General features: G+C 54.2%; 2 protein-coding genes across 4 annotated transcripts in view; both read left to right on the top strand.

Moving 5' to 3' along the window:
• Positions 1-8,814, top strand: part of SUFU (SUFU negative regulator of hedgehog signaling) — a 91,626-nt gene extending 82,812 nt beyond the window's left edge. For both annotated transcript variants that reach the window (XM_030488574.1, XM_030488573.1), the window contains exons 11-12: positions 3,204-3,272; positions 6,409-8,814. In XM_030488574.1, the coding sequence (XP_030344434.1) occupies positions 3,204-3,272; positions 6,409-6,498 (159 nt within the window). In that variant the 3' untranslated portion in view covers positions 6,499-8,814. The remainder of the gene's footprint in view (positions 1-3,203; positions 3,273-6,408) is intronic.
• Positions 8,815-24,052: 15,238 nt separating this feature from the next.
• TRIM8 (tripartite motif containing 8) overlaps positions 24,053-27,688 on the top strand; it is a 29,526-nt gene continuing 25,890 nt past the window's right edge. The window contains exons 1-3 of one of the 2 annotated variants that reach the window (XM_030487446.1): positions 24,053-24,695; positions 24,934-25,192; positions 25,485-26,150. In XM_030487446.1, coding sequence (XP_030343306.1) covers positions 25,581-26,150 — 570 coding nt within the window. In that variant the 5' untranslated portion in view covers positions 24,053-24,695; positions 24,934-25,192; positions 25,485-25,580. The other variant, XM_030487447.1, reaches the window with a different exon arrangement.

Consider the following 27,688-nt stretch of genomic DNA (forward strand, 5'->3'; position numbering starts at 1 on the left):
AAGCTGAGATGGGATTGGATTTATTCTCATCCTTCTCCGTAGGAGCAAAGACTCAGCAGCATGAAGGTGGTTTTGCTGATTGCAGGTGGGGATGGCAGCCTGATCTATGAGCAATGGCCTTAATGCTCCTGGGCCATTTTGATTGGGCTACTTCTAAGAGGAGAAATCTTGTCTAGACGTGAATCCAGGATGACAATACCTCTTGCTTCAAAGCCCTCTTCAGCAGTTGGTGTGCTGCAGACACATGCCTTCCCCCTGCATTCTCAGGAAAGCCAGTTTCCTGAGCTGAGGGACATGGCTGCTTGTACATTGAGTTGCACCCATGCTTCAGAGATCCCTTCTTCTCCAGGCAGGAGAGCAGGTCTCCCCAGCAACATGGGGCTGTAGGGTCTGGGGTAGGTTTTTTCTGACTCCTGTTGTTAAGGACGGGCTCTGAGTGACACACTGTGAATGTCACTGCAGCAGTTTGTCATTGCAGGCTGTGATGCCTGCGCTCCACCAAAGTTAACTGTCTATGCAGGGCTTGCAGAACAGCTCTGCAATCTTCTCCCTATTGCTTTGATCTCATAAACGGTCCACGAGACAGTTGAGCTGTGAACTCCAGTCTCACTGCACTTGTCAGACCCTTCAGGGAGCCAGTTCAGATCACTACATCAGTGGAATTTGGTTGTTCGGGGCTTTTCTTTACAGCTGAATTATCAAAATTCACTGAGAGAGGGGGCAGTGAGCTGCAGATGGGCTCAGCCATCTCAGGGGCTTGCACCCCAAGTCAGTGCTAGCCACAGTGCTCCACCTAGGTTTGTCCTTACTCTGGGAGTCTGTGGTTTAGCCTGGACTGACCTGTCCCCCCCTTCACTCTCTCCACCCTTTGCTGTTTACTGCTGCATACCCTCTCTTGTTTTGCCTCCAGCCTCAGAGCAGCTGGCTGCCTTGCACACGTGGTTCCCATTTCTCTCCTGCCTCTGGCACCTCGGGAGCGCCCAGGGGTCTTCCTGCTGCGCTTGTCTTCTAGTCCCCCTGCCAAAGCCGCGGCTCCTCATTGCTGCTCTCTCACCCATCCCAACCTCTGGCATTTTTGCTCATCCGTGAATGGCTGAATATTCATTTCCTCCTTGCCTGATTGCTGCGAATACCAATTCCTCCTCCTTTTTCCGGCTGTTCTGTAGATTTTGATGTCTGCCAAATTGTTTTCATTCCCTCACCCCATTGCAGGCTGCACCTCCGCAGAAAGCGATCTGCTCCGCGCACAGCCCCGGCTCCCCACCCAGCTCTTCCTCCTGAGCTGAGCGATCAGGTTGCCCTCCTGCCTCCAACACAGACAGACAGCTTCCTCCTCCTGCAAACAGTCAACAAACGGGTGCCTCCAGTTCAACAGGCAGAATAGTTACAGGCTCCTGCAAGGAGACTGCAGCAGTTTGCGGTGGTACTGCGTGTTTCAGTGCAATGTTCCTCAGCTTGCCAGTCTGCAGATTGGTGCCAGGTTGCAGAGTCCTGTCCAAAGCAGCAAGCTCCTGGCTCCTAGCTAAAGCAGGTTTTTTTTCAGGCTTGAGGTGTGATCAGAAAGGCCTGATGGAGGTGCCTGCATCCATGCTGAGCAGCTTGGTCATAAGCCCTGGCCTGGAGCCTGCTTGAAGCTAGGCAAAGAAAGGAATGTGGTGGAGAGGGGAGGTGCAGTTCCCTCATCCCCTGGGAAATCTGTGTGCAGTGGCAGCAGGGTGGCAAGGTTGAAGGGGAGAGAACTGCAGACACCTGGTAGCTCTCAGATCTGGATTTGGCGTTTTCAGATCTCTTCTCTTGCCAACCAAAGGAAGAAAGGGAGACCTGAGTCTTCCCTTTCTCTTTCTGTCCAATAGTGCTGCTAGCGTGTGACCAAAATGGAACCCAGAGGCTTCCACTTGCCAAACACCCCATGGCATCCTGGCAATCACCCGCTCCTTACTGGTGTTACTGGTACCAAGGAGCTGGTGGGCATGGGAGGTGGCTTCCTGCACAGAGGTGGGGCTCTGTGGTGGCTGCCCCTCTTCCAGATGTGAGCTGGAGGGGAAAGCAGAGAGCAGTGGGGCTGGGTGCTCAGCCCCATCAGTGTTTGGTGCTGGAGCGGTTCCTTCTCTGCGAGGGAGCACAGAGCTCATTGCTGGAGAGAACACAGAAAGGGAAGGGTAAGAAAAGGGGTACTGGGGATGGTGGTTGCTTCAGTATGGAAAGCAATGCCAGAGACAGAGGAAAGGGTGGAGTGAGGAAAGGAAAGGAGGAGCAGGGAGGGAGAGACAAACCTGTAGGCTGAAATGGGAATAATCTGCTGGATACTGCTGCAACCTAACTCCCAGGAATGCCACTGCAAGGCCCCCTCACTGCGTGGGGATGTTTGCCTGGTCCTGCACTGCCGTCTCTGCGCCTGTGCCAAGCCAGCTGGCCTGCCTGGAGCTCTGGCCTTTATGGCTGTTGTGAAGAGAGGCAGGACGTGTTTGCTTTTGGCTATCACATGCTTTTGTAAGAGTGGGAGTTCCTCCACTTGAATTCCTGGGGCTGGTTTTCCCCCCGATGTCTCTGGTTTGTGTGACTTGGGGGGCTCCATGGGGCCAGGGTCATGGCCCTCAGCTGCTTTCTTAGGCTGCTTTGTTCATCCCAGCTTGGCCTTGAGATGACCAAAAGCTTTCCCAGCACAGGCACATGTGATACAACGTGGAGGTGCTTAGCATGGGCACCTCCGGGACCAGCTCCCGTACCCAGCATCTGGTTCACCTGAATGACGTGCTGCACTCGGGTCAGAGCCCTCCCCGTGCCCAGAGCAGCAGCTCTGTATGGGTCCCGGTGCTGCTGTTTCTTGATTAAACTGAGCTTAACTTCAGTGGATCAGATGAAAGTGGCTGTCTCCCACTGTCTCTCCAACAGTTGTTATCCTGACCCCTTTTCCTCCTTCCCCACTCTCTCTGTCTAAAGCTGAGCCTCTAATTTTAGACTGAAGAAGATAATTGAGGGTCAAAGAAAGATTGCTGTATAATTTTAACTTTTATTTTTTCAGTGGTTGGGGTGGGAAGCAAAGTTAGGAGCTCCTTGCCCTCCAACCCTTGTATTGCAGGAAAGAAGGACATAGAGGAAGGAGTGAGCGGGTACAATCTGCTCTCTGCAGAAGTCGTTCAGTTTCTTGGCAATAAGCTAAAACTAGGAGTGTAAAGGCGTAAACTACTCTATTTCCTTTGCAGATCCTATTGACCGAAGAGTTCGTAGAGAGAATGCTGGAAGATTTAGAAGATCTGAATTCTCCAGAGGAAGTAAGGCTCCATCATTCCCATATCTTCCATGTACTGTTCCAGAGAGCTTAGCCCACCCTGCAGCTTGCCTTTGATCCTCCCCTCAGCTCGCAGGCTGCAGCCTGTATCGTAGACATGAGGCCTTGCTAAACCTTCATATCTTCTGTGAACTAGGGCACTGAGAGAAGGGGTTGCAAGAAATACAGGACAGAGATGGGTATTAGGGGAGACTCTGCATTTCCTTTCTGCCAGCATCTTTCCCAGCGTGGTATCTGAGCACCCTAAATCAAAGAGCTGCAGCCCCTGGGCCACATGGAGGGGTTTCCTCCATAGTGTCCTCCACAGGAGCTCCAGGCACATCACCTTCCCTGCTCTTAGAAGGGCTGAAGGTAGTGGCAGTATATTCACTGCTGAACAGCCTGTGGTAGGGGCCTCCTTTCTGGGGTTTGGGGAGCGGGGAGGGGGGTTTTCACATCTGCTGCTTGGCCTTCACTTGCCAAGTGAAGGAGAGGACCATCACCAGCCTGGAAGCCTTATAGCAGCAGCCAAGGGAGCTTTACAGAGCTTGGCTGTGCAGTACTAAACTTCCCTCTGACATGTGATCTCTTCCTGGGGAACATTTAACACCCTGTCTCCCATGCATGCCATATAAATACTCTGCTTGACTTCAAAGAGCAGTGGCAGAAATGACATGTAATATTTTTAATCCCATTTTTTACAGCTCCCTGCAGACTCTAAAGAAACTTTGCTTGGTTTGTAGAGCAGCCCTCCCATCCCTCACCCTGCTTCCCTCCCCCCATGAAAATCTCAGGGCTCTAATTGTTTAATCCAAAGTTGATTTAATGCCAGGGTATTCTTCACTGTGTGAGTGAGTGGAGCATGCTGCTGGCTGTGCAGTGACTTTCAGGCCAGCTTTTATCCAGTTAAACCTAATCCAAAGCTCATTTTTGCTGGCGACATAGAAGCCCAGGAGCTCTTTGGTTTGAAGGCCTTTTAGTTGAGGCTTTGGACTGCTCATGTTCCTTCGCTCTCCACTGAGAAGCAGAGGCAATGAGCATGGCAGCTCCTGGCACAGCAACCGGGCATTCGGTTCTGAGTTAGTGTGACTTTGTTGTATAAAAAAGTGAAAAACAAACAAATGCAAAGGATGACTTCTCCAAGAGGATTGCTTTGGAAGCACTCCTGTTTATAAAAAGGAAAATACTTGAGATGAAATGTGATCTTTCACCATCCAGATTCCTCCAAGGATTTGTAACTTGCAGGACCCTCGGTTGCGCCAACTGAAGGCGTTCCTCAGCAGCCCTTGCTGTTGCTGATGATATTCCTGTGGTAGAACCAAGTGCAGCAATGAGAGTCTTCGCTGCATAAAGAGCCACCTGTGTTAAGTGAAATTAAGTTAAATGATCTGACTATCTTTAGCATGTTTTTCACATACCCTAGACACTGAACTGAGAAGAATCCCCTGAGTATGCAGGGCTTGAGTTAAAAAAAACCAGCCCTAAGTGGGACTTGGGCTGTTTGTGTTTCCTAGAAGAGACAGAATGAGAGTTTATGCTAGCCACTATCCTAAAGGATCCTACTGCCATGCCGCCACATCATGGGTTAGACCCTGAACCGCCAGCCTGGCATACTAAGGTCAGTGGATGCCAACTGCAGGTTACCCTTATACACAGTCGCAAATGGAGCAAGGCTGGGAGCAAATTCATGTTAGAGCCACCCTTGCTGTGGAGCAGGCAGCTGGAGGAGATCTCTTTTAGCAGGAACCTGGGTGTGTGTTAATGTCCTTCAGAAACTGGGCGCTTATGGGAAGACAAACAGGTAATTAGGTAAGGAGACATGATTTACAAGTCACTGTCCCCTTGCACCAGCTCTCTGATTCACATAGTCCCTGAGAAGCTTATGGCACTGATGGCCTTGGTCTGAGGACTTTCCTCGGAGAGGAACGCTGTATCTGTAATTGTCATGGATAAGCTGCCTCCAGGTCAGGTTGTTATTGGTGGTGTGGGATGCCAGTAAGATTCCACCCTGAGAGTCCTGTTGGGACTATCGCAGTGTCAGTGGGTGTAGCAGAGTTTTAAAAACAAAATGATCCTGCAGACTGTCTTCCAGAGCTATTCCCCATGTGTTTTGGACCTTCAGTCTGGACACTGGGATTGCATGAAATGCTTGTGCAGAACTGGTTGCCATCCAGCTCTGGATGGGGCAGATTTGTAGCCTAAGAGATTCCACTCTTCACTCCCATGACCCCCACAGAGTTGTTTTTGAGGTCTTTCTGAATGCACGAGCCCTGGTCAGATGCAGCTGTGGGAAGGGTTGGTGGTAAGGCCACTTGGAGCTCTGTCCCTACATGGTTGTGTTTGGGGTCAGAGGTGCTGGGGTGACTTCCCAGCCTAAGGCAGGGTGCCCTGGAGCGATATCAGGATGAGACCAGTGTACTCGCCTTGTTTGGGAAACATTGGCCAGAGACAGTGCTGTGCAAACTAGACGGGGGCAAAAAGATCTCTGTTCCCAGTGGTTCAATGAATGTTTGCAAAACAGCCCGAGGAGCCGGGTGCCTGTGTGAATATGAGGCATTGTGCAGCACCCTGCAAAGCCTTTGTACGAGAGGTGGGTAGGGCTGGAGCAGAAATGCTGTTCAGGCACGCTGGCTCTCCCCAGGCCAGGATTTGCCCACCCAGAGGTGATGGCCATCTGCAAGCCTGTCATTCAGCAGAGCCCTGCTAGCTCACATCCCACCCTGTACCAGCAAGGAAGCTGCCATAAGTCTCCTTTTAAAGCAAACGGAGGGCTCTGGGTGCTGGGGAAGGTAGAAGGAAAGGGACATGGTCAGGTAGGAGGGGAGATAGTTCTGCTATGAATTTTCAGAGAGGTTGGGAGGGGAAATGGTGATGGGGGCAGAAACACTCCAGAATCCATCTGATGAAATAAACAGTGCTTGGGCTGAAAGCTCAGAACTTTACTTTGGCAGCTGAGGCACGGGCTGCATTATCTAATGTCCACTGCTGTCCAAAACACACTGATGGGGAAATGTTTTCTTAGTGGCCTCTTGTTTTAAAAAATAATAATAACATGGGGCTGCCTGCCTTTGCGCTGGTTTTGTTTTTTCTGTGCAGGTTGCAGTGAAATACATTAACTGGTTCTCTTTACTGTCTTGCAGTTTAAACTTCCAAAGGAGTACAGCTGGCCTGAAAAGAAACTGAAAGTTTCCATCTTGCCAGATGCCGTGTTCGACAACCCGCTGCATTAGAGCTGAATTACACCCTTCTAACAACTGGGAGAGCCAAGTTACTGTCCATTGCCCAGTGACTCACAGGATAATTAATGCAGTAAAAACTCTGCCTGCAAATAAAAGAGTTTGCTGCACAACCACTGCAAACAGAAGAGGAGCTACTCAGCACCAGCCCAGACCGAACTGAGCCCTTTCCTTTATCTTTCCCAAGGCTGAGCTCTCTGGGAACAGCCTGCGTATGTGTGAGTGCGAGTGAGAAATATTTAACTATGAAAATTAGTAGTAAGAATCCTTTCTCTTTCCTAGCTACAGAACTCCCCTCTGCCTTAGCTCAGGGTGTAGATGCTCTGCACGCCTGTATTTACACATGCGTTTCTGCCAGGTGCGAGCCTATAATCCATGGATTAAATGTTCTTTACGTGACTCTGGAGTCCTTTTGTTAGCCAAACTTTTACTGACTGCAGAACTGTTCTTCCATGTGCTACTTTTTTTTTTTCTTTTCAGAAACGGAATGGTATTTCCCCTGTTTAAAGGAGGCCAAAAGCTCACATGCTTGAAGCTGAACAGATTTAAAGATGAACTTTCTAGTTCAGTCAAGAAAAACAAACCCAGATCCTCCCTGCCCTCAAATTAGGCATGTTTTAAGTGTTGGTCTTGGTGCTATTAGCTATGGTATCGCTGCAAACAGAGGCAACTTTATTCTCACGCATCCTGTCCTTGTGCCTGAACCCCAGGGAAGGTCACAACCCCTGGTTTTGCACAAGCAGGAGGAAGAAAGCTACCGGGGCGGGGGAGATCTCCTGTTTACAGTGTGTTTATCTTTAAAGAGATACTGTCAAGTATTTTTTCCTTGCTATTGTACAGAATTTGAGAAGCTAGAAAGGACCATTTGTTCACAGGGACAACTTCAGCAGCTCTGCAGGATCCAGAGGGCTGCTTGAAAGCATATGAAATGGAGATCTCCGCTGCCCTGGCGCAGCAGAGTGGAGACTCAGCCTCAATAAAGCCAACTATTCTCCCTGTTCCAGCAGGGTTGTGCCCTAGTGCAGCTCCATTTTCCCCTCTAGCCTCGCTGTGATGGCTCTTCTTGTTGCCGATGTCCTTCCTTTCAGATAGATTTGAACTGTAAAGCATCAAAATCAACTTGAAAAGACCCTCCCTCTAGATCCCCGTGGCTTCCTCCCTGGAGCAAGATGTGGTGTGCAGAGGAGACGGTCTCTGCAAGGGTCAAGTTCTGTCTCTGCATGGAGATGCTGGCCCCTGTGATACGCTGCAGTAAACCACTGCAGGCTTTACCCCCTGCTGCTGTTGCAGGTTGCTTCTGATGCATATTCCCTAGCCTTCCTCTGCCCATTGTCTTTTGGTGACAAGTCTTCACTCCTTGTCAGGGGAGGTGCAGCTTTCCTTCCACCCCTTTCTGCCTACAAGATAACTTGGTGATTTACTCACAGTTGCTGTGTGATTGTAATGCAAGTATAACAAAAGCTTTTAACACTTAACTCCCCTGATCAAACCGCAAAGTCCAGGAGGCCTCATGGTACCCCAGGGTTGGTTTTCTCTTTGTTTTCTGATTTAATTTCTTCCTGGCACATTCAGCTTTGATGATTTTTGCATATATTTGAGGCTGGTTAATGTTGGTCAAGAAGCAGAGCTAGGAGCCACAAAGCTTTTTTTGGACTTGCTACAGAATTCTGCTGTGGCCTCAGGCAAGTCACTCAATGTCTCTCTGTGCAGAGGGTGATTATTGACTAGAGGGCTGTAGGACCTACCGAAGCATGCCAGGGTTTGCAGGGGAGGGCGTGCTTTGTGTACAAAGTAGTATTTGTATTATTATAATTGTTGTTATAATATAATTTAAGGCAGGCCAAATGCAGGGTCCAACACTGCTCGGCAGAACCTTCCTTTCTGCAAAGCTACGGAAGCAATTTACATGTAAATGAGTTTGTCATTTTGTCTGAACTCAGAGGATCATCTTAAAATCCTGCTGCGAAAGAACAAACTTTCAGATATCTGCATGTGCCAGCCAGAGTGGTTTTTCTGTGCTGTGGCAGACTGCATTCATCCGTGGGATCTCTTGGACAGTTTTCATTGTCCTGGTTAGCATGAAGCATCCCTTCTGCACTGTAGATGTATATGCAGGCGACAGCGTGGGTGAGAAAATGGCATGAAGATATAGCAGTCCAGCTTCAGAAATTACATGCCCAAATGTCCCACCACCAGATAATGAACAAACAGATAATTGTGGCAGCCAGGGGAAAAAGGCAAGGGCAGCAACTACGGTTTTGTCCCAAAGCCATCCGCCAACAGTAGCCATGGGCTGCTCTTGTACGATGCTTGCTAGGGGTGCTTGCAGCAGAGCTGGCCCATCGCCACGGTGCTGGCTGCTCTTCCTTGTTTCCAGATGCTAGCTCTCATTAAAAGGAGCTTAAAATCCACATCTTGGTGAAGAAGGGACATTTGGAAGGTCAATTGTTGCTGTTCCTGCAGAGATCAGCACGGGGCAGAGAGAAGTCCATCAGACCCTCTCTGGGCTCTGACACGCATCTGGAAAGCTTAGGACCTTCTGCCCTATGAACTCCTTGAGCCTTCACAGTGGGCATGCGGTGCTGTACGCAGGGAATGCACCTCCTCCAGGCTGCTTGTGCTCCGGTTCTGCCTTTCTTATGTGTATGTTTTCCTCACATATTTACTCTCATCAGATGCGCTGGGTTGGGTTTTCATTGACTTCAGAGGGAGCATGCTGAATGCATTTGAAAATCCACCCAGTATCCTTGTGTGTGTGTGTGTATTTTTGTTTCATGTCATGTATTTATATATAGTTCTGTGTATTTGAGTTATGAACAGGTGGTATGCCAGAAATCTCTATTTCTGAGACACTTTCTCACAGATCTTTGCTGGTAGCCAGATAACAATTGAGGGGAAAGTTTGAAGGCAATTAAATGAAATCTTCCTATTTAGTTAAGGGGAAAAATATTAGACAAGTGCTAAAATAGAAATCTCTGTCTCTTACAGTAGGTCTAACAGTGAGAGAAAGTGGTGAAAGTCAGCCCTTAAGCTCCAAGGTCGTGTCGCTGCCTCTCAACAGTTATCTAAGAATAAGAAAGTTGCATGTTCCTCAGTATCGTGAGTTGCTGCGCACCCACAGGACCTCCCCTCCCCTGACTCACATCAAGTTTGCAACTATGCCAAAGGCTTACTCATTGGCAACTGAATGAGATCTCAAGTTTGGATATTTTCATCTTGAGACAAGAGGACATGCCTGTGTGTGAAGGAAATGGAGAAGAAACTGTTGTATTTTAGTGAGCATTTTCCCTTGAAGAAGCATCAGTGTTAATAACACCATGGTATTTGTCTAGCCCAAACCTGCTGAGATGGTAGGTCCCTGGTGCTGAGTTTTTCTAGATTGTGTAGAAGGTGTGAAGGAGGATTGTCTGAAAACAAAACCTGTGAGGCTTGAGTTGGCTAAAGATAGTGTTCTGGATGGAAATGAACGTGGCTCAGAAGCAGCAAGTACAGGTTTTCTCCCTCCTGGAGGAACCTTGTGATGCAGGTCGATAGGGATATTTCCAAAGATGAAGAGCCTCGTAGCAGACCTGCCTTGAAAATCCAACGTGTGACAGCAATTCTGGAACGAGAGAAGTCCCAAAAGCCAGGACTACTCTCCCTCTCAACTTGTGATTAAAAACAGAAGGAATGTATAGTTTCACTACTGAGGTATGTGGGTTATGATCTGAGCAGAGCTTGTAGCTGGTGTGACCTACAGTGATATTTTCAGTGGCTCAGATACGTGGTGCCTGCTGTGTATCGTGTCTTTGAGGATGGTGATATATTGCTCTTACTGTACATAGATTTGCCAACAGTGATTTGAAATTATATTCTGAAGCTCTTCACTTCAAATACTCAGTTACTCTTGGATGGCTTTTGAATTTACACCAAGTTATCAAATGGTCTTTGAAGAAGTGGGGGTTGTGTTGTTTTTCATCTGTGACCAGTGGAAATATTTAGGGGGTGTAGCTTTTAAAAAGAAAACAGTTGAAAGCGATGCTTGTCTTGGAGGGGGCAGATTGCTGGGGAGAGGTTGCATGGTGGGGGAGCAGCCTCCTCCTGCACCCACAGCTCAGGCTCGTTCAAGGCAGTGCAGTCCTTACACATCTCAGGCGCTGCAAGGGGAGCTAATATGGATGAAAGGAAGCTAGAAACCAAAGTGAGAAGCATCATGGCCTCGGCACAGCATGGGGCCCTGCAGGCAAATCCTCATTTCCATGCCAGGACCCACTGAGGTCCTGCACAGGCGCAGGCAGCCGGCCGTGCACATCCCACTGCGTGTTCACGCTCTGGCCTGTACCCGTCACTGATGGCAGGGACTGCAAATGGCTGCATCTGAGGTTGAGTCAAAGATGGGGAGTGGCAACGTGGCTGCTGCTCCGGTCTCATTTGTTATTCTAATCAGTGTGGGGTGGGGAGTGGAGCTCCTGCTCCGCTGCCCCTCGTGAGAACCTCCAGCCTGGTCACCGAGCGAGCTTTATTGTCACCGTCCCTTCCCTTCGTCACATGTCCCCCCGCTCCCCACAGAATCCTTTCTCTGGCGCTTCACTGGAAGATGCTTGGCTGACTGCGTGCTTCGCAGGACACTGGGTTAGGTGACACGTGGGATCGTGGCTGCTCGGCTGTTTGTCTGTCCTGATGACTGCTTCTTCCTCTGGGTGGGCATCTGGAGGCCATGACCCGCTTTGCCAGCTTGTATGTGGCTGGGGCAAGGCAACGTCGAGGTGGGGAGATCCACAGACCTTCAGGCCAGAGGAAACCCTTAGATCTGTGTCTCCAATTTTCCTCTAGCCCAGGGCCAGCCTTGCACCCTGTGGCTCTGCTGTATCCGGTCTTGGGCTCCAGCCCCTGTGCATAGCACCCAGGTGAGGAGGGTGTCCGGCACCATGAGAGCCCTTCCACTTCCCATGGACTTGGTCCTCTACGTGGCTGCCCTCCATTTAGAGTATATATTGTGCCTTAATTCTCCCCGTGAGTGAAGCTGCAAGGGCAGATAAACTGTTGAGCAACCAGGAATCCCTTTCAGTGCATCTGTCCCTATCGATTAATGCCAGCCTACGCAGCAGCCAAACTGTATCCAAAACAATCTCGAAATGCGTGTTTGCCAGTGGGGTTCACCTCCCAAGATTTTAAAGCTGGATTTAAGTCTCTTGGACCATGGCGGTTTTTAATGAGCTCTGTAGCAATCTACTATTTTTATAACGTTTTTTTTTTCTGTTGTGCAGTTCTCTTTTTAAAAGAAAACCCTTGTGTTTGACATTAGTCCAGAATTTCAAATGGAGAATAAGCCTGAGGTTGCAAATGTGTTTTAAACCCAGCCCTGCATCAACCTGTCTCTCTCAGGCAGTGAACCTGTCGTGTATCGTGCTTCACCACCTCTTCATTTCTACCATGATTCTGTTTCCCCTGAAGTCGCTGACAGACCATAAAATCATCATAAGCAGCACATCAGTTCAGAAACATGGTTTCTAGCCTGCCGTGAAGGTAGTCCCTTCCATTTCCCTCGCTGAAAGACCACGGCATCGTTCACCGTTTGCCTCGCAGGGCCCCGCGAGCAGGAGAGGAACATCAGCCCAGAAAGGGCTGCACGTGGCAGATGTGGCTGGGGCCAGTGCCTGGTTGTTTTTAAGCTGTCCTGACGCTGTGTCTTCCCTTTTAAAAAAGAGGAACAGAGGGGGGAAAAAAACCCCAAACCTCAAAAACCTGGGGGAAAATTTCCTGCCGATTGTTGTGTTTTGCAAACACTGGCCTTTTCTCTCACCCTCTCCCTCCGCTCCCGGCGAGGCTGGAGATGAAAATGGCTCCTTTGTTCCTTTCCCTGGGGCCCAACTGCAGCGAAAGTGCGGCTCCGGAAACCTTCCGCTGCACAAGCGGCGAGGGTGGGAGGGACCGAGCTGTCGCCGTGTGTGGTAGGTCCTACATAAACACGGCATGTGTTGACAATGCCGCGGGCAGGATGGGCGCAGGAGGACTCTGTGGTGCTGGCGACGAAGCTCTTGCATGTGCGGCAGCGAGCAGGCAGCGAGGCCCGCGGGGGGCAGAGGAAGGAGTGTGAGTGGCCGTGTCCTCCCGGCAGTGACTGATCACGGGTTGCGGGCTCCAGGCCCTTTCGTTCCTGGCTTTTGGCTTTTCCCCTTGGGGAAGCAGATGGCATCCTGCTGGGGGCTTGCGCCGATGCCTTGGACCCCGCACAGGGATGCTCCTTGCATCCATCCAGCACTGGAGTCCCGATGCTGTGAGTTTGGCCATGGTCATGCTCCAAACCCAACTATAGTCATTGAAAACCCTTCTCTCATCCAGCCCAGGGTGGACACACCGGCTTTTCCCTATTTTTAAAGGGATGGAGGTTTGGCTGCACACTGGGGACACTGTATTTTGCATAACCTAGAGCAAGGGCGAGCTTCCCAGGGTGAGGGACACATGGATGACCGGGACCACAGCAAACCCTGGCTGCTGGGGCTGCCCTCGCAGTGCAGAGATGAACCTTTCTGTAGTTCAGCGTGTGCTTGTGTGCGTGTGTGTGTGCTTGGTCTGCGTGCGCGGGGCTGGATGGAGCGAGGAGCCCAAGGATGCTACGGATGGGGCCAGAAGGAGCCCGCGTGTCTGCAGCCGGTGTATCAGTACCTTGTAGATGGCCTTTCTTCCCCTTCCCCTCCTTTTTTTTTTTATAAAAGACAAAGAAAAAAAAACGAAAAGCTAAACTAGCAGAGGTTTTTAAATATTTTATATTAGTTTCTAATGTAAATTCCTACATTGTTATTGCAGTGCTGGGTATGTTTTCGCCTGCACGTGACCTTTTGTAATATTTTTGTGAATCACTAAACGTTTTTGTTTTCCTCCCGTGTATTCTAAGTGCATTAAACGTATTTGCAGAACTCTCGGTGTCCTTCTCTGCGGGCGACTCGGAGGGACCCCCCCGTCTACCGCTCAGCACCTTCTCCTCCTCAGCATTGGTGCCTTCTCCCCCCAGCCCCGTGGGAGCAGGGTCTGACACCCAGATCTGGCTGCAGAGGGAGGGATCTTCCTGTTCCCAACAAACCTCAACAAAACAGCGGTTCATGGTCCTGCCGGCTGCAGGATCCTCCATGGCAAAACCCCCTGGAGCCGCAGCAGCCTGAATGCCCCAATAGCCGGGGTTTTCTTTGCCGTTGGGTTGGGGAGCGCTTGCATGTGGGTCCGAGGACGTGGCCGGTCAGCTGAGGGATGACAACCTCATCCGCTGGTGTGGGAAGGAGGGAGCCGGGGTGAGTGCCGGGTCAGGTCCCTGCTCCCATCCCCTGCCAAGCGCCTCTTGGCTCCGGCGGGACCCGCGGGGGTGTGGATGTGTGGATGTGTGCTCTGGGTATGCCAGGGAAGAGACACAGCGAATGCTGATGAAAACATGCGACTGAGCTAATGTTGTGATGATTTCCCAGTAACCCAGAGCGATTCCGCAGTGATCTTTTTACACTCCTCAATAATAAATTCCTTTAAGGTCAGAGAGGAGAGAGAAAGGGTGGGGTAATGGGGAGGGGGAAAGGAGATGGCTGCGCGCAGAGGAAGAGTGACAAGGAAGGAAAGGCACATGGGGAGCTAAAATCCAGCTTGGGCAGGTTTTGCGCTTGCTCTTTGGGGTGTTGTCTCAGCCCTCCCTGCATCGAAAGGGTAGCAGTCAGCAGAAGGTGAGTTTGTTTTCTTTTGAAGTTAGGGGTGAAAACCATCCTTTCCCAAAGAACCTCTCCCACAGCTGCATCCAGACACGAACTGTCCCAGCCCCAAGGCAAAGCAGCGGAATCTCTGAGTGCCGACAGTGCAGAGCAACCCATGCTGGCCATGCGGAAGGGAACATGGCCATAGCTTAGCCAAGTTTCATCATCCGCTCAAGGAAACTGCTGGTCAACTGGGATCTGCAGTGAGGTTATTCTTCCAGGCAAGGATTTGGGGGGGGAGAGGCTGCCCACAGGTGGTCCCCTGGCCTGAGACACCCCCCATACCACTCCCCTTCCCAGGCATCTAAGTGTTTGCAAGCACAGGGCCACCCCAGTAGGACATCCTCCCAGGAATGATGGAGCAGGGGCTGCCTGGGAGCCCTCCCCACTGGCCACTCAATTTAATTACTGAATTCAAATAACCCACTTTCCCCATCGCTGTGGCCGGGCAGCAGTCCCCTTGCAGCAGCACATCCCAGCCAATCCCTCTGTCCAGCCCCAGATCTGGAGGGGACAGGGTATCGCTGCGGCTGCAGCACATCGGGGTGCTCCTTTCCCACCATCACCCTTCACCCCAAGCCCCACCACCAGCCCGGGCAGCCTCAACCGCTCTGCCTCCACCCGGCTGAGAGCACCTTCAGGCAGTGGATTTAATTAAGGTTCCTGAGGAGCGGTGCCTGGGAGCCCCTCCTGGGTCTGCGGCTCTGAACTTCATTAGGAGCGGTTTGTTACTAATAATGCCGGCAGCTTCTTCAATTAATAATGGAAGGGCTGCGAGCAGATGCCAAGCCAGGAGAGGGAAGGGATTTGTTTGTTTATTTCTCTCCTCTTCTTGGTTGGGTTTTTTGCTGTTGTTTGGGTGCGGAGGGAGGGCTGGGGCTTGTTTCCTGTCTGAAAAGTGAACGGCAGCACCCAGGAACCTCAATGGGGGAGAGATTGAACCTATGGGGCAGGAGGGGAAGATGGGGTGGTTTGGGAGATGTCCCACAGGGTGGGACAAGGGCGCAGCCACCACGGCAGGGGGTTCCTGCTGTGCTCCCTGCCCACCCAGGGCATCTGGGTTTTGCTGGACTTGGGCATCCAGGGATGGTCCTGACCCCAGAGACCTGCCCCATAGCATCACCCCCACAGCTTGTCCCTGCCCATAGCATGTCCCCCAGCCCATGTCAGGGTGGTGCAAACATAGGAGGGCGGAGTTTTCCATGCTTTAGCCCAGTTGGACCACAAGGAAATATGGGCTCACGGGGGATCACCACACCAGGTCCCTTTGGATTGTTCCTTTCCCCCTCTTTTTGCCTTGTTTCTCTCCTGCTTGCTGTTTCACCCAGCTGGTAGCACCTCAGTGCAGAGGAAGGGCTCCCGGCACACACGAGTGTGCAAGATCTGGCACATTAACACCCTGTGCTCTTGGAGACCCCATGGCCAAGCTGCATTTGCAGAGGGGCCTGAAGCAGCCAGGCTGGGCTTGGTCCTGCTGCCTCCCTCCCATGCAGGACAAACCCCCTCCAGCCCCACAGCAGAGCCTTGGGGGCAGTGGGGATAAGACAAGCATCCTCGTGCTGCTGCAGGTCATAGCCTCACTGCCCAGCGAAGGAAACCAGGACCTGGCAGGGGTGGGAGAAGCACTGCAGGGAAGCCCCAGCTCTCTGCTAGGAGCCCACAGCATGCCCAAAAGCTCTGGCTTCCCCAAATAGCTTTTGGAGCAACTGCTCCTGCTGTCAGGCAGAGTTTGCATTGGAGAAGAGGAATGGCCTTACCTTGCCCCAGCACCTCATCGCTCACGCTAATTGAATCAGCCCATGAGACAGGCCATGGCAGCACAGCCTCAGTGCAGGCTCCATCCCCTTGGTCCCCCACAGCCTACCTGCTGCAGGGATGCGCTGGCTGCGGGTGCATTTCAGGCAGCAGCTTTCCAAAAGAGCGTACTTCAGGTTTGCTTTTCCCAGGGGGACAGTATTTTTAATGCCCTTTCCCATCATTCACTTTTCCTCAGACTTTCCACACTCCGGCCACAAATAACCTGATGGAGGGCAGCAAGCAAGGCTGGAGATGCTCCTGCGCAGAAGATGGGGTACCCGCCCCAGAGGGGCTGGGGAGCAGGGAGCAAAGGGAAAAGCGTGGTTAGACATGTAAAATCTCCAGGAGTATCCATGGTCAAGGCGACAGGGGGACCCCGCTTGCTGCTGGGGCTGGGATCATCCCCATCTGCTTAATGCTCAAAGCCCTTCTCCAGCTGTTAAAAACACTGGAGCAAATGTGGATCCACAGCACCTCGCACTCCCCGCTTGCTTTTTGAACGGGAAAATTACCTAAAGCATCCGGCAAAGGGGGAAAATAAAGGCAAAAAGGGCTCAGGAGTGGGGGGGTGGCTGGGACACGCAGTGGGGAGCGTCTCCAGGGATGTGGGGCGGGTGGCAGCGTGCCCAGCCCTGGCGCAGGCAGCCCAACAATAACGCGAGGCGTTGGGAGCACACTCGGCAGTGGGAATCCCAGTCCTTGCCTTAAAAGGAGATTTCAGGGATGCTGTTATTGGAAAATTGTTTTCTGATTATTCAGCTTATTGAGAGTTTCGTTTCATTATTTGCAATGTGACATGAGAGGGGCTTCGGCTGCACACGAACAGCAACAACCGAGGGTGTTTCCATGGATTTCCAAGCCAGGAGAGTCCATTAAATCATCCCGTTTGACCTGCCGTGTTCACAGGCCAATTCACCCAATTCCTCTCATGTTGAGCCCAATAACTTGTGTTTCTGATTCAAGCAGGAGGCCCAGGACTACATCCTGTCTTCGCTCGATGACTTCAAGAGAGGAAGAATCTGCCACTGACTTCCCTTGGCTGTTTGTCCTGGTGGCAAAACCCCCACACCCGTGAGAGCAGCATTCTGCTGCCAACCTATTGCTGATGTGGCTGCATCCTGCTTGCTCTGACCCTCTTTTGGGCAAAGGGGGATGCCCACATGGCCCCTCAGCTGGTGCCTCCCATGCAGGTGTGCTGTCTGAGCCACGTGGATTAATACAGACAAATAGTGGAATCCCTCCTGGTCTGCTGTTAGCGGGCGGCTCAAGAGTTAATAAACTTCGAACAGATGTGACCAACATGTCAAGACACGAGAAGTACGTGGTATGGATGTTTATAAGTACATCGACAGAAGGCATTCATAAAAGGTTATAAACCATGGTAATAAGCAACCCATCAACTTGTTTGGACTCTAACACTTGATTAACCATTTATTAAAAGGTGCAGTAATCATTTATAAGCCATAAGTGGGACCGATCGTAAAGTACGACTCTTTTCATGTTAATAGATGCCTCAAGAATTTCCTCTCCCTCCGTGCGGTGGTTTGGGTGGTTAAAGGCTAACCCAGGCTGCCGGGAGCCCCAGCCCCTCCTTCGTGGCATGCACAGGCTGGATCCATGTTGGGAGCCTCCCGCTCTCCCAGCCCCATGGAGCAGGACGGTTGCCCCCACCCCAGGTTTGGCAGTGCCACTGGGTTGTGCTCATGGGGAGCACTGGGTTTATTTGGGGCTCTGGGCGACCTCCACCAGTGCTTGAGCATCCCACCGGAGACCCCGGGAGGGACCAGCCCGAAGGGTCTGGGGCATGGAGGGATGGGCAGAGGGGTTTGCTGCTGTGCAGGGGGCAGCACAAGGTGGTGGGCAGCAAGGGAAGCATGGGGAGAGGCACTTCCCCCAGGCTTTCCTGGCACAGCCCAGCACCAGCCCGGCCACCCGCAGGTCCCATTGGACCCCAAGGCAGGGCTCTGTGAGGACAATGGGCACCAAGTGCTGAGCTGAGCAGGGTGGATCAGGGACCACGGATTTCAACTGCCTGCCTGGAGTCCCTGGTGCCCTGGGGAATGAAGCAGAGCACAGGGAGAGAGCTGGGAACTGTCTTCCTGATCCCCCTGCATGGAGTCAATCCAAGCCCCAGGCAGCCAACGTACCAGGATGGGATGGAAACGCCTCCGACGCAAAGGCAGCTTCATCCTTCTGTCAGCAGGACCCTCCTTTTTATTTGCCATCACTACTCCTACCCCCGGACAGACCATGTTTTCCTTGCTGGTGTCTTAAACCCATAATTGCTCCCATTACACAACCAGGAGTGACAGTTTATTAGCAAAGCTTCCTGACCTAATTTACACTGATACCCTTGTGCTTTTCCCTTCGCTGTGGGCAAACAGACCTTTAGGAGAGGAAGGAGAGCCCCAGCAGCAGTGTGTGCATAGGCTGCAGCTCCAGGATCCCTGCCCTTGCCCTGCCTCAGTTTCACCAAGCTCAGCAGTGGCACTTGGGCTCAGGGACAGGGTTTTAGGCGTTGCAGGGGGGGACAGCAGCAGCGGATGCTCTTCCCTTCAAAGGAAGGCTCAGTAGCTGCCTGGTGGGGGGTGTTTTAGCATGTGTGTGCTGCCGGGTCACTTGGCTGCAGCCGGCTTTAATTGCAGAGAGCGTGCAGAAAAGGAAGAGGAAGGCTGAGAAATTGCTCCAGAGTGAAGATTTCAAAGGTTACACCTTGGCTGGGGCAGGGACTGCAGGGACCTTCTGGTGGGAGAGTGGCTGAACCAAGCTGCAGATGGGAATGGATGCATTGGGATTGTACCCTGCTCTCCCCCCAGCTCCCAGGATGGAATCTGGGACTGGCAGCTTTGTGTCCCCAAGCTTGTTGCTGGGCTGGCAGTGCTGAGAAGCTCCATCTTTCCCCGAGGAGGTGCTATGGTGGGGATGCTGTGTCAGAGCTTGATGCACCAGGGAAAGGGCTGGTGCAGAGGGAGGAGCAGGGCTACTGGTAGCCACAGGCTTGGGGCAAAAGGCTGCTGCTTCCTGCCCTGGCCTTGCGAGGAGCGCATGTGTGGGACCCAGCTCCGGGGGGACAGAGGTGCAGCAGAGCCAGAGTGCTGGGGCAGGAGGGAAGGGCTCGCAGGGCCACCGGGAGGCTGTGAATGCTGCCATCACAGCTACAGCACACACCAGGCGGGAAATGCCTCAGAGAGTGACTTGTCTTCCTGCGGCACAGCCTGGGCTTAGGGCAGCGCAAGCCTGGATGGGGCCGTGGGAGCTGCTGCAGGGATTCGCTCCCAGCATCACCTTCCCCTGCCCCAACCCGCGGTGGGAGACCCACACGCTGGGGGCTGCCAGCATTCACTAGTGTCCCTTCCCGACCCTGTGAAGTTACTGTTTAACCCCATCCAGCACATCTTTCAGGGTGTGGAGGCTGTCCCAGAGCATTCCCAAGGATCAAGAAACACTGGGTGAAGCCCAGTGCTGGCGGCTCCCTTGGATGCTCACACCATCCCTCCCCAGTGAAGGCTGCCCACTGGCAGCCCGGCTCTGGCAGCACCAATCCGGCTGGCAGCAGAGGGTAAAATGAGACTGAGCTGCGCTCATTTATCCCCTTGGCCACCCAGCAAACTTGTACAGCTCTTCTGCTGGGTCCCGTCCCGTCTTGGGGGAAGCAGCAACCCCAGTGGGGGGAAGAGAAGCCCCAGGCTGCCCCCAGTCTCCCTTGTGCTCAAAAACAAAGGAAAACAGAAAATTTTGCTGTGTTTTTTGTTTGGTTGGGGTTTTTTATGTATATATATATATGTGGAGGTTTTGTGGCTTTGACGCAGTTTCCTGAAAATCCTGCCTCATCCTGCCAGGGGCTGAGCGAATGCACATCCCAGCCCTCGGCGGTGGGGGAGAGAAGGAGGAGGAGAAGCCAGGGAGGGAGAGAAGAAAGCCTTTGCCAAACTGGCCTGACCAGAATGTGACACAAGAGCAGGAAATGAGTCACACTGGCAGGGCAGCTGCTCCCAGGCATTTGCATAGAAAGAAACCCCACCAGGCAGGGAACTGCTCTGGCCCCGTCCCGGATCCCCATGCTCCAGCCCCACAGCCGATGGATCCACTACCATGCTCAATGGCACTCCAAGAACAGCCAAGGTGGTGAGCCCCGGAGCATCACCCCTGCCCCATGGCTGGCTGTGAAGCCCTGGATTTGGCCATGCAACCTCAGATTAGGTTGATTCGCCCTGGATTTGCCCTGAACCAAAGTGGAGCGCCCCTCCATCGCCCTCCCCAGTGCAGTTCCCCTTGGATAGCCCTCAGTATCTTCTTTGCCCCATGCTTTCAGGCTCAGGGTGGAAGCCCAGAATTTTTGCCCTGAGAGGAGCCCCAGTTGTGCATTCATTGCACAAGGGCAGAGCTCTCCCAAGGAGCCAATAAGGCCATCACCATCCCTGCACCCAGTGCACCGTCCCAGCCCTGTTCCCAGCTGTCAGTGTTGGATGTGGGTGTCACTGGATCTCAATGCTTGGGTGCTTGGGGCAGGGAACCTGCTTTGTGTGCTGTGGGGACCAGTCTGTACATCTGCCTCCTGGTCCCTTCTTATTAACCATAGAGGATGGAGGTTCCCCTTGCGTATACACCATGCACAAATGTGTGCATCTTCCCCTAGCAGGTACTGGGCTGCGAGGATGCCAGAGCAGGCATTGACAGTGTGGGATGGACAAGCATGACACTGCAGCAGGGATGGGTGCAGGATGGCCAGGCACAAGCAGTGCATGCTGATGGCATGCCCTTGGCTGAGCCAGGGGTAACTGGCCATGGGGACCCCTGTGTTGTGCCTCCTTCATGGGGTTGTTTCCCTCCTCCTCCACGCCAGCCAGGAACCAGGGATGGCCACAAGCAGACAGATTTAGTGCTGCAAACCAGGCTACTGCCACCCTGCAAGTTCCTTAAATCTTTAAATCCAGTCTTAAAACTTCAGCGAAAGCCTTCAACGCCTTAATCACACGGAGCAGGGTGGAGGGAGCTTTCTCCATCGCACTTAGCCACCTCACTGGGCTTACATGGAAGTGGGACAGAAGGGCAGTGATGGCTTCTCTCTGGCTGGTTAATTGAGTTATAAACAACCTAAGGAGCACATAATCTGGTATTACTTTCGGAGGGCTCAAGGCTTCTGGGGAAGGCACAGGGCTGGGTGACAGAGCATCCCCCAGGAGTATCCTGGGGATGGGGTGGTGGCAGGCAGGGAAGCTGTCACTTTAATAGCAAACCACTCAGTCTGTGCTAACACCCTCCCGCTCCCATCAGCTCCTGAGGGTCCACAGCCCTAAATAGCAAACAGAGTCTCTGTACGTCTGTGGGCTGGTTAAACATTGCTTGAGACTGCCTGGGAAAGCAGAGGCAGGTCCTCGACGCCCGCTGCCAGGCACAACCCCGCGTCCTGGCTCCACAGAGCGTGGTGCGATGCTCTGACAGCCCTCCTGCAGCCAGTCAGTGCTCACTGGGGCATCAGCACTGGTGCTGATACTTCCTCAGGGAGGCTGGTGGGGCTGGTGGTCTCTCCAGGGCAGGGCTAAGGGCTGCTGAAGCAAGACCAGCAGTGAAAGGGAACGATGGTGGCTGCGAAAACTGAGGTTTGGGAAGTTGAGGGATGCACACCAGGACTTTCTCAGCTAAAAACCGTCTCTGCAGCCCCTTGGCATGGGCTGGGGCACCCACAAGGGGCTGGATCCTGGTGGAGGGGAGCCAAACTGTGAGCAGGCTTTCTGCAGCTCGCTCCTGGTGGTGGCCGTCATCGATGCAGCACTGGCGGGAGGGTGTCTGGGAGCTGTGTGAGCACTGGGGACCCTGCCTACAGCCCCCTCTGGGCAGCTCCTGCTGGCTGCAGAAGGGCCGTGATGCCCACCCTGGCTTTGGGGCTTCCCTTGTCAAGGATGCTTCTCCAGGCTGGGCAGAGCAATGGCATTGTCCAGATGTGGGTGTGATGACAGCAGGGCCAGTGCCAGTCCCAGAGCAGCAGGATTCCCAGCCAAGAGCAGGATGCATCTTTCAGCTTGGCTCAGCCCCATCCCATCCCATCCACCTCTAAATCCTGCTATATGCCTGCCAGCTTCCCCAGCTCAACACAGTAGAGGGCATGGGGGGGGCCCTGAGCAGCCCCTTCAGAAGATCTGTGCTCTGCCCAGGGTTGGGATGGTGGCTGTCATCATGGGCTGCCCAGTGCTGCCTGTGGTTGTAAAGAAGTGAGAGTCACAAATAGTTTTGCACTGACTTTCCGAGGAGAGGTTTGCCGTTGCATGGGCTCAGCGGCCAACATCGTCTCTGACACATCCCTTTTGCAGTACGTGAGCCCCAGGAGCCCTGGGCTGGATGTGCAGGGATGGAGGGTGATACAGGGTGAGCCCCAGTTCTAGGGGATACCCATCACTTCATCTCCTTATCTCCTTGGCAGGATCTGCCTGTGCGCAGGGGGTTCTTGTAAAGGAAAATCTGGAAGTACCTGGGTCACCCCACTCTGGGTGTGCTGTAGGATGCTCATGCCTCTATCAGGCAGCCGGCTGGCCTGGCTGGCCCATGGCACCAGGGCTATAGGTGCTATAGGAGATGCTACTGGGTGATGCCTCTGGACAGTTTGGTCTGTGGCTTTGAGGCTGCTGTTTGGAATTCCTGCTACATCCCTCCCATAGGCAAATTGGCACCAGCGAGCGTCACTCAGGGGCAAGGTTGGAGCCGGATCCTGAAGCCACCATCTGAGCCTTTGCCTCCTTGTCACTCCACCATAAACCTGATGGTGCACCCTGAGCATCTTTTGGTCTAAATACTCCATTTTGAAGCCATTTGTGACCCGCTTGCCAGTGGAAAATGAAGTTACACCAGCAGTGTGCTCGATATGCAGTGGCCTGACGCATTTGGCAGGGGTTGGATATACAGCATCCCACAAAACATCTGCAGGAGCATTTGGTGGGAGAGCTGTTAACAGAGACACCTCTGTGCCCCGGGCCCTGGCAAGAGGTGCTGGGGCTGCCCGTTTTGGGAAAGACCCCAAGGGACAAACGGCTGTCGCTCTGCATGGGGATGAAACACACCTGAAATGCTCCTATGCAACATAACAGCCCATCCGGGGGGAGCCAAGAGGGCATAGGAGGCTCCAGAGGGCACTTTGGTACCTGGGGCCAGCTGTGGCCCAGGTGTGAGCTGGTTCCAGGGTGATCAACCCCTTTTTATAGACCAGCACCCTGGACAACCATGGCTCCTCGCCACGTAGGGATGCTGGTGGCCAGCCAGGGTGCAGTGGCCACCAGGGCCACCCCAGCTGGGGACGGAACTAGATGGGGATTGGAACTACGTGATCCGGGGATTAGAACTACGGGATCCGGGGGTTGGAACTAGATGATCTTAAGGTCCTCACCAACCCAAACCATTCTGTGATCCTATGGCCCTATGGCAACCCTGGGCTCCCCGGGGCTGCGCTGCCGCAGCAGGGACAGCGCCGAGCACCGCGGTGGGCCCCGTCTCCGGCCGCGTCCCCTTTAAGGCGGTGCGGCCCCGGGGCGGGGCGGTCCCCGGTGACGAGCGGCGGGCGGGGCCTCGCGTGGGGGGGCGGAGCCGGTCTGTCCGCAGCGATCGCGGCGCAGCTCAGCGGCAGCGCCCGGTGGGACCCACCGGCTCCGGCTGCGCTGCGGCTCCGCTCCTACCCCCCCCACCTCCTCCGGGTCCCGAGCGGGGCGGCCCCTCGGCGCGCCGGGGCGGGGCGCACCCGCCTGCCCCCTCCCTCCTTCCCCCGGTCGATATCTCCCCGCGGCCGCCGCCCCCATGGCCGCCCCGCCCGCCCCCCGCCGCCGGCGGGGCTGAGCCCGGCCGCCTCCGAGGCGCCGCCCCCCTTCCCCCCCCCTCCCCCATCCCCGAGGAGATCTGCTGCGGGGATCCGCGTCCCCCCCCCCCCCCTCCCCGCTTCCCCTCGTCCGTCCTCCTCCCGCCCCGGGCCGCGGCCGCCTCCCCGGGGGCGGCGGGAGGAAGGCCGGGGCGTGGGGCTCCGGCGGGCGGGCGGGCGGCGCCCAGGGCGACCCCAAGATGGCTGGAGGCGGCGGCGGCGGGAGAGGGGGGTTCTGCTGAGCGGCCCCGCCGGGACGGGACGGCTCGGGTCGGGCTCGGCTGGCCCCGCAGCCGCTCCGCAGAGCCCCGCCGCAGCGGGAGCGGGTGTATGCCGGTGACTTCGATTTATTTTTTTTAAATATTTTTTTTAATTATTATTTTTATTTTTTTTTATTATTTTATTTTTAACGCGTCTCCGGTCTCCGCTCAAAATGGCTGAGAGCTGACTCGGCTCTCTCGGAACAGCACGCTTCGGCCGGCTCCTCCCGGCTGCCCGCCGCCGCCTCGCCCCTTCCCTTCCCGGCGGGGCCGGACCGGGGAAGGCTCCCGGACACCGTCCCTCTGCTCCGCCGCATTGTTGCCTCCCCCCGGCCGGCCATGAGACCGGGCTAGGTCGGTGTGTGTCGTGTCCTCCTGCCCCCTCCCGCCGGACGCCTGTCCCCCCCCCCCAGCCCCGTGGGAAGCCGGAGCAGGTTGATCGGGGGCCGCGGGGTTTCGCTCCCCTTTGGCAAAGCCCATCCTCTGCCATCCCTGCGGGGCGCTGGACGAGGCTGCGCGGCGCTGGGGTTTGCTCTGAATGACCGAGCTCTCCCATTCAAGACCTCGCAATCTCGAAGCAGGCGAGAGGTTGGCTTTTTTCCTTCCCCCCCTTTTTTTTTCCCCTGTCTTGTCTGGTTCCCCCCCCCCCGCCTTCCTTTTTTTCTCCGCTGCTCCACCGGCTGAGAAGCAAATCTCGGGGGCCGCAGAGAGAATTCGTTATTTTTCGCCATCGTCATCGTCGCTATTATTATTATTATTTTTTTTTTTTAACCTTCCTCCTCTTCCCATTTTGGATCTTAACCCTTTGATCTGTTTCCTTTAAAAGACTCCGATTCCCAACTCCCATCGGGGGAGAGGGAGGAGAAATACTGGGGATAAAAAAAAAAGAGACCCTGAGTGAGCGAGCGAGTCCGCGCTCTCAGCTGTTAGCCAGGTTGGTGGGGGACAAAAGTCCCTTTAAAATATTGAATGTCAGTTGCTAAACCTAAGAAAAGAAAAATCTGATCTGGAGCGCTAAATTTAGGAGCTTTATATGGAACTTGGACTCTGCTGCTGGATTTTTTATGGATTTTTTTCAACCTTTGGTAAGTTTCAATTCACCTTCTTGGGTAAAAAAGAAACAAATGGCTTTTAGGGGTGGGTTAAGACTTGGGGCTGTAAATCCTACATTATCACATTGGGGGTTTTTAACCGTTTGTGTCGCTTGTTTTACCGAAGCGGCGGTGGGGACGTCACGTTTTCTCACTGGAGATTCCTAGAGTGCTGCTCGGTGGGTTTATTTTATCCCTGGTTTTAGAGATCACTGTGGTTTATTATTTACTGTGAGCTGCGGGGCGGGGGGAGCCCGGCTGTTCACCCCCAGGCTTCCCCTTGCAGGGAGGACAGACCCCGGCGTCCGCCCCTAGACCGCACTGAGCGACCGAAGCGGGTTTGGGGGGGGGGTTAGAACGTCGCCAGAGGCTGCCGGCAGAGATGGCCGAGAATTGGAAGAACTGCTTCGAAGAGGAGCTCATCTGCCCCATCTGCCTGCACGTCTTCGTGGAGCCGGTCCAGCTGCCCTGCAAGCACAACTTCTGCCGGGGCTGCATCGGGGAGGCGTGGGCCAAGGAGTCGGGCTTGGTGCGGTGCCCGGAGTGCAACCAGGCTTACAACCAGAAGCCCAACCTGGAGAAGAACCTGAAGCTCACCAACATCGTGGAGAAGTTCAACTCCCTCAACCTGGAGAAGCCCCCCTCAGTCTTACACTGCGTCTTTTGCCGCCGGGGCCCGCCGCTGCCAGCCCAGAAGATCTGTTTGAGGTGCGAGGCTCCGTGTTGCCAGTCCCACGTCCAGACCCACCTGCAGCAGCCCTCCACGGCTCGGGGCCATCTCCTGGTGGAGGCGGACGATGTGCGGGCCTGGAGCTGCCCCCAGCACAACGCCTACCGCCTGTACCACTGCGAGGCCGAGCAGGTGGCCGTCTGCCAGTTCTGCTGCTACTACAGCGGGGCCCACCAGGGACACTCGGTCTGCGACGTGGAGATCCGCCGCAATGAGATCAGGGTGAGTCCGACCTGCGTGGACCACGCGGGTTTGTCCGGTCCAGGGGGGGCACCTCTTGCCCTTGTCGCCCTCTCCCGTGCCGTGCTTGTTCCCCTGTGTTTGGGTAGGACCTACACAAAATCCACCCCGTTGCTGTTCCTCCTCTGCCTGGTCCCCCTGTGGCGGACATGTTAGGTGGCCTCCCCAGCCCAGCAGTGGCGGAGCCCATGGGTGCCAGGGGGCTCCCTAAGGAAGAGCATCTGTGCTGGGAGGTCTTTGGAGCCCTTCAGCCGTAGGACCTGAGGCCGCTTGGGTCTGGGCTGTGTGGGGAAGGGTCGAGGCTGTGGGCCAGGGGGGTTTGGAGGGGTCATCTCCCTAGTTCCTGCTGGGGTATGCAGCCACTGGGGGAAGGCAGAGGAGCTGCCCACATCTGAGGTCGAGTCACCCCCAAATTGGGCTCCCCAGGGGGACAAGCGGCCGCAGACACGGACCACGTCCATTGTAAGGCCTGTGAATGTCAAACTGCCGGCTCTTCACACCGCCATCCCCTTCCCCCCGGCGATGAACAGCTCCGTGTCAGAGACCCACAGCTTCTCGCTGGCTGCGATTCGGGCGTTTTGGCCAAATAAGGGGGTTTTATTAGGGGGCACAGTGCTGACCCCCCCTTCCTAAAGCGGCATGGGGCGTAATGCTGGGTTCGAGGGAAAGCAAATGTATTTCGCTTGTGGCCAGGCCATCTGGCAGGAGCTTTCACCCTTGGTTTCCCACCCTGAAGTTGGTGGTGGTCACTTAACAGCCTTGCCATGACCCCACCACCACCTTCCCCCCTCCCAGGGCTGCCCCTCCGCTCCCCCTCCGACCCTTCGAAAGAGGCCCAGCGCTTGTCCACTGAATAAATATTTAACAATGAATTGAATGGTGATTACTGTAAAATGGGGATGATTTCCTGTGTATTTTAATGTTGCCAAAATGAGTCACCATTTAGCAATAAAAAAAACCCCAAGAAGTCATAAATAAAAATTGCAGTATAATTACTTTCCAATTGGATGGCCAGGCCTGGGCTGGGGGGGGGCAGCTCTGTGCAGAGAGGAGCCAGCCTGAGCTCACAGGAAGGTTATTTTCCTCTCCAGGTTTTTTTGGGGAAAACCAGAGACCTCCGCAGAGGTGCCAGCAGCTCCGCCACACGCGCTCGGAGGGGAAAGACCCAGCCTGGCTTTTGGAGAAGCGCTTTTCTGCTTCTATTTATAGGGAGGCATTTTGGTCTCCCTCTGCCAGGGTGGGGAGCCACCCCGGGAGGGCCGCACGGTGCTGGGACGGGGCTCGCGTGTGCATTTCCCAGGAGCCTTAGCCAGGGACCAAAACTGTTTTTCCAGGTCCTTTTCCAGGACACTTTGATCTCATCTATTCCCGCTCTCGCTGCGTGGGGTTTTTTTTTTGTTGTCGCTGCCGTTGTTATGGCTGGCTGTTCGCTGCTCCTTGCGGATGCACGCTGCTAATGACCTGGCAGAAAACTGCCACCGGCTAAGGCTGGGTTTTGGCCCTGGCTTGAAATGTTAGGG

Source organism: Strigops habroptila, chromosome 5, assembly GCF_004027225.2.
Source record: "Strigops habroptila isolate Jane chromosome 5, bStrHab1.2.pri, whole genome shotgun sequence".
In the NCBI taxonomy this organism is placed as follows: domain Eukaryota; kingdom Metazoa; phylum Chordata; class Aves; order Psittaciformes; family Psittacidae; genus Strigops; species Strigops habroptila.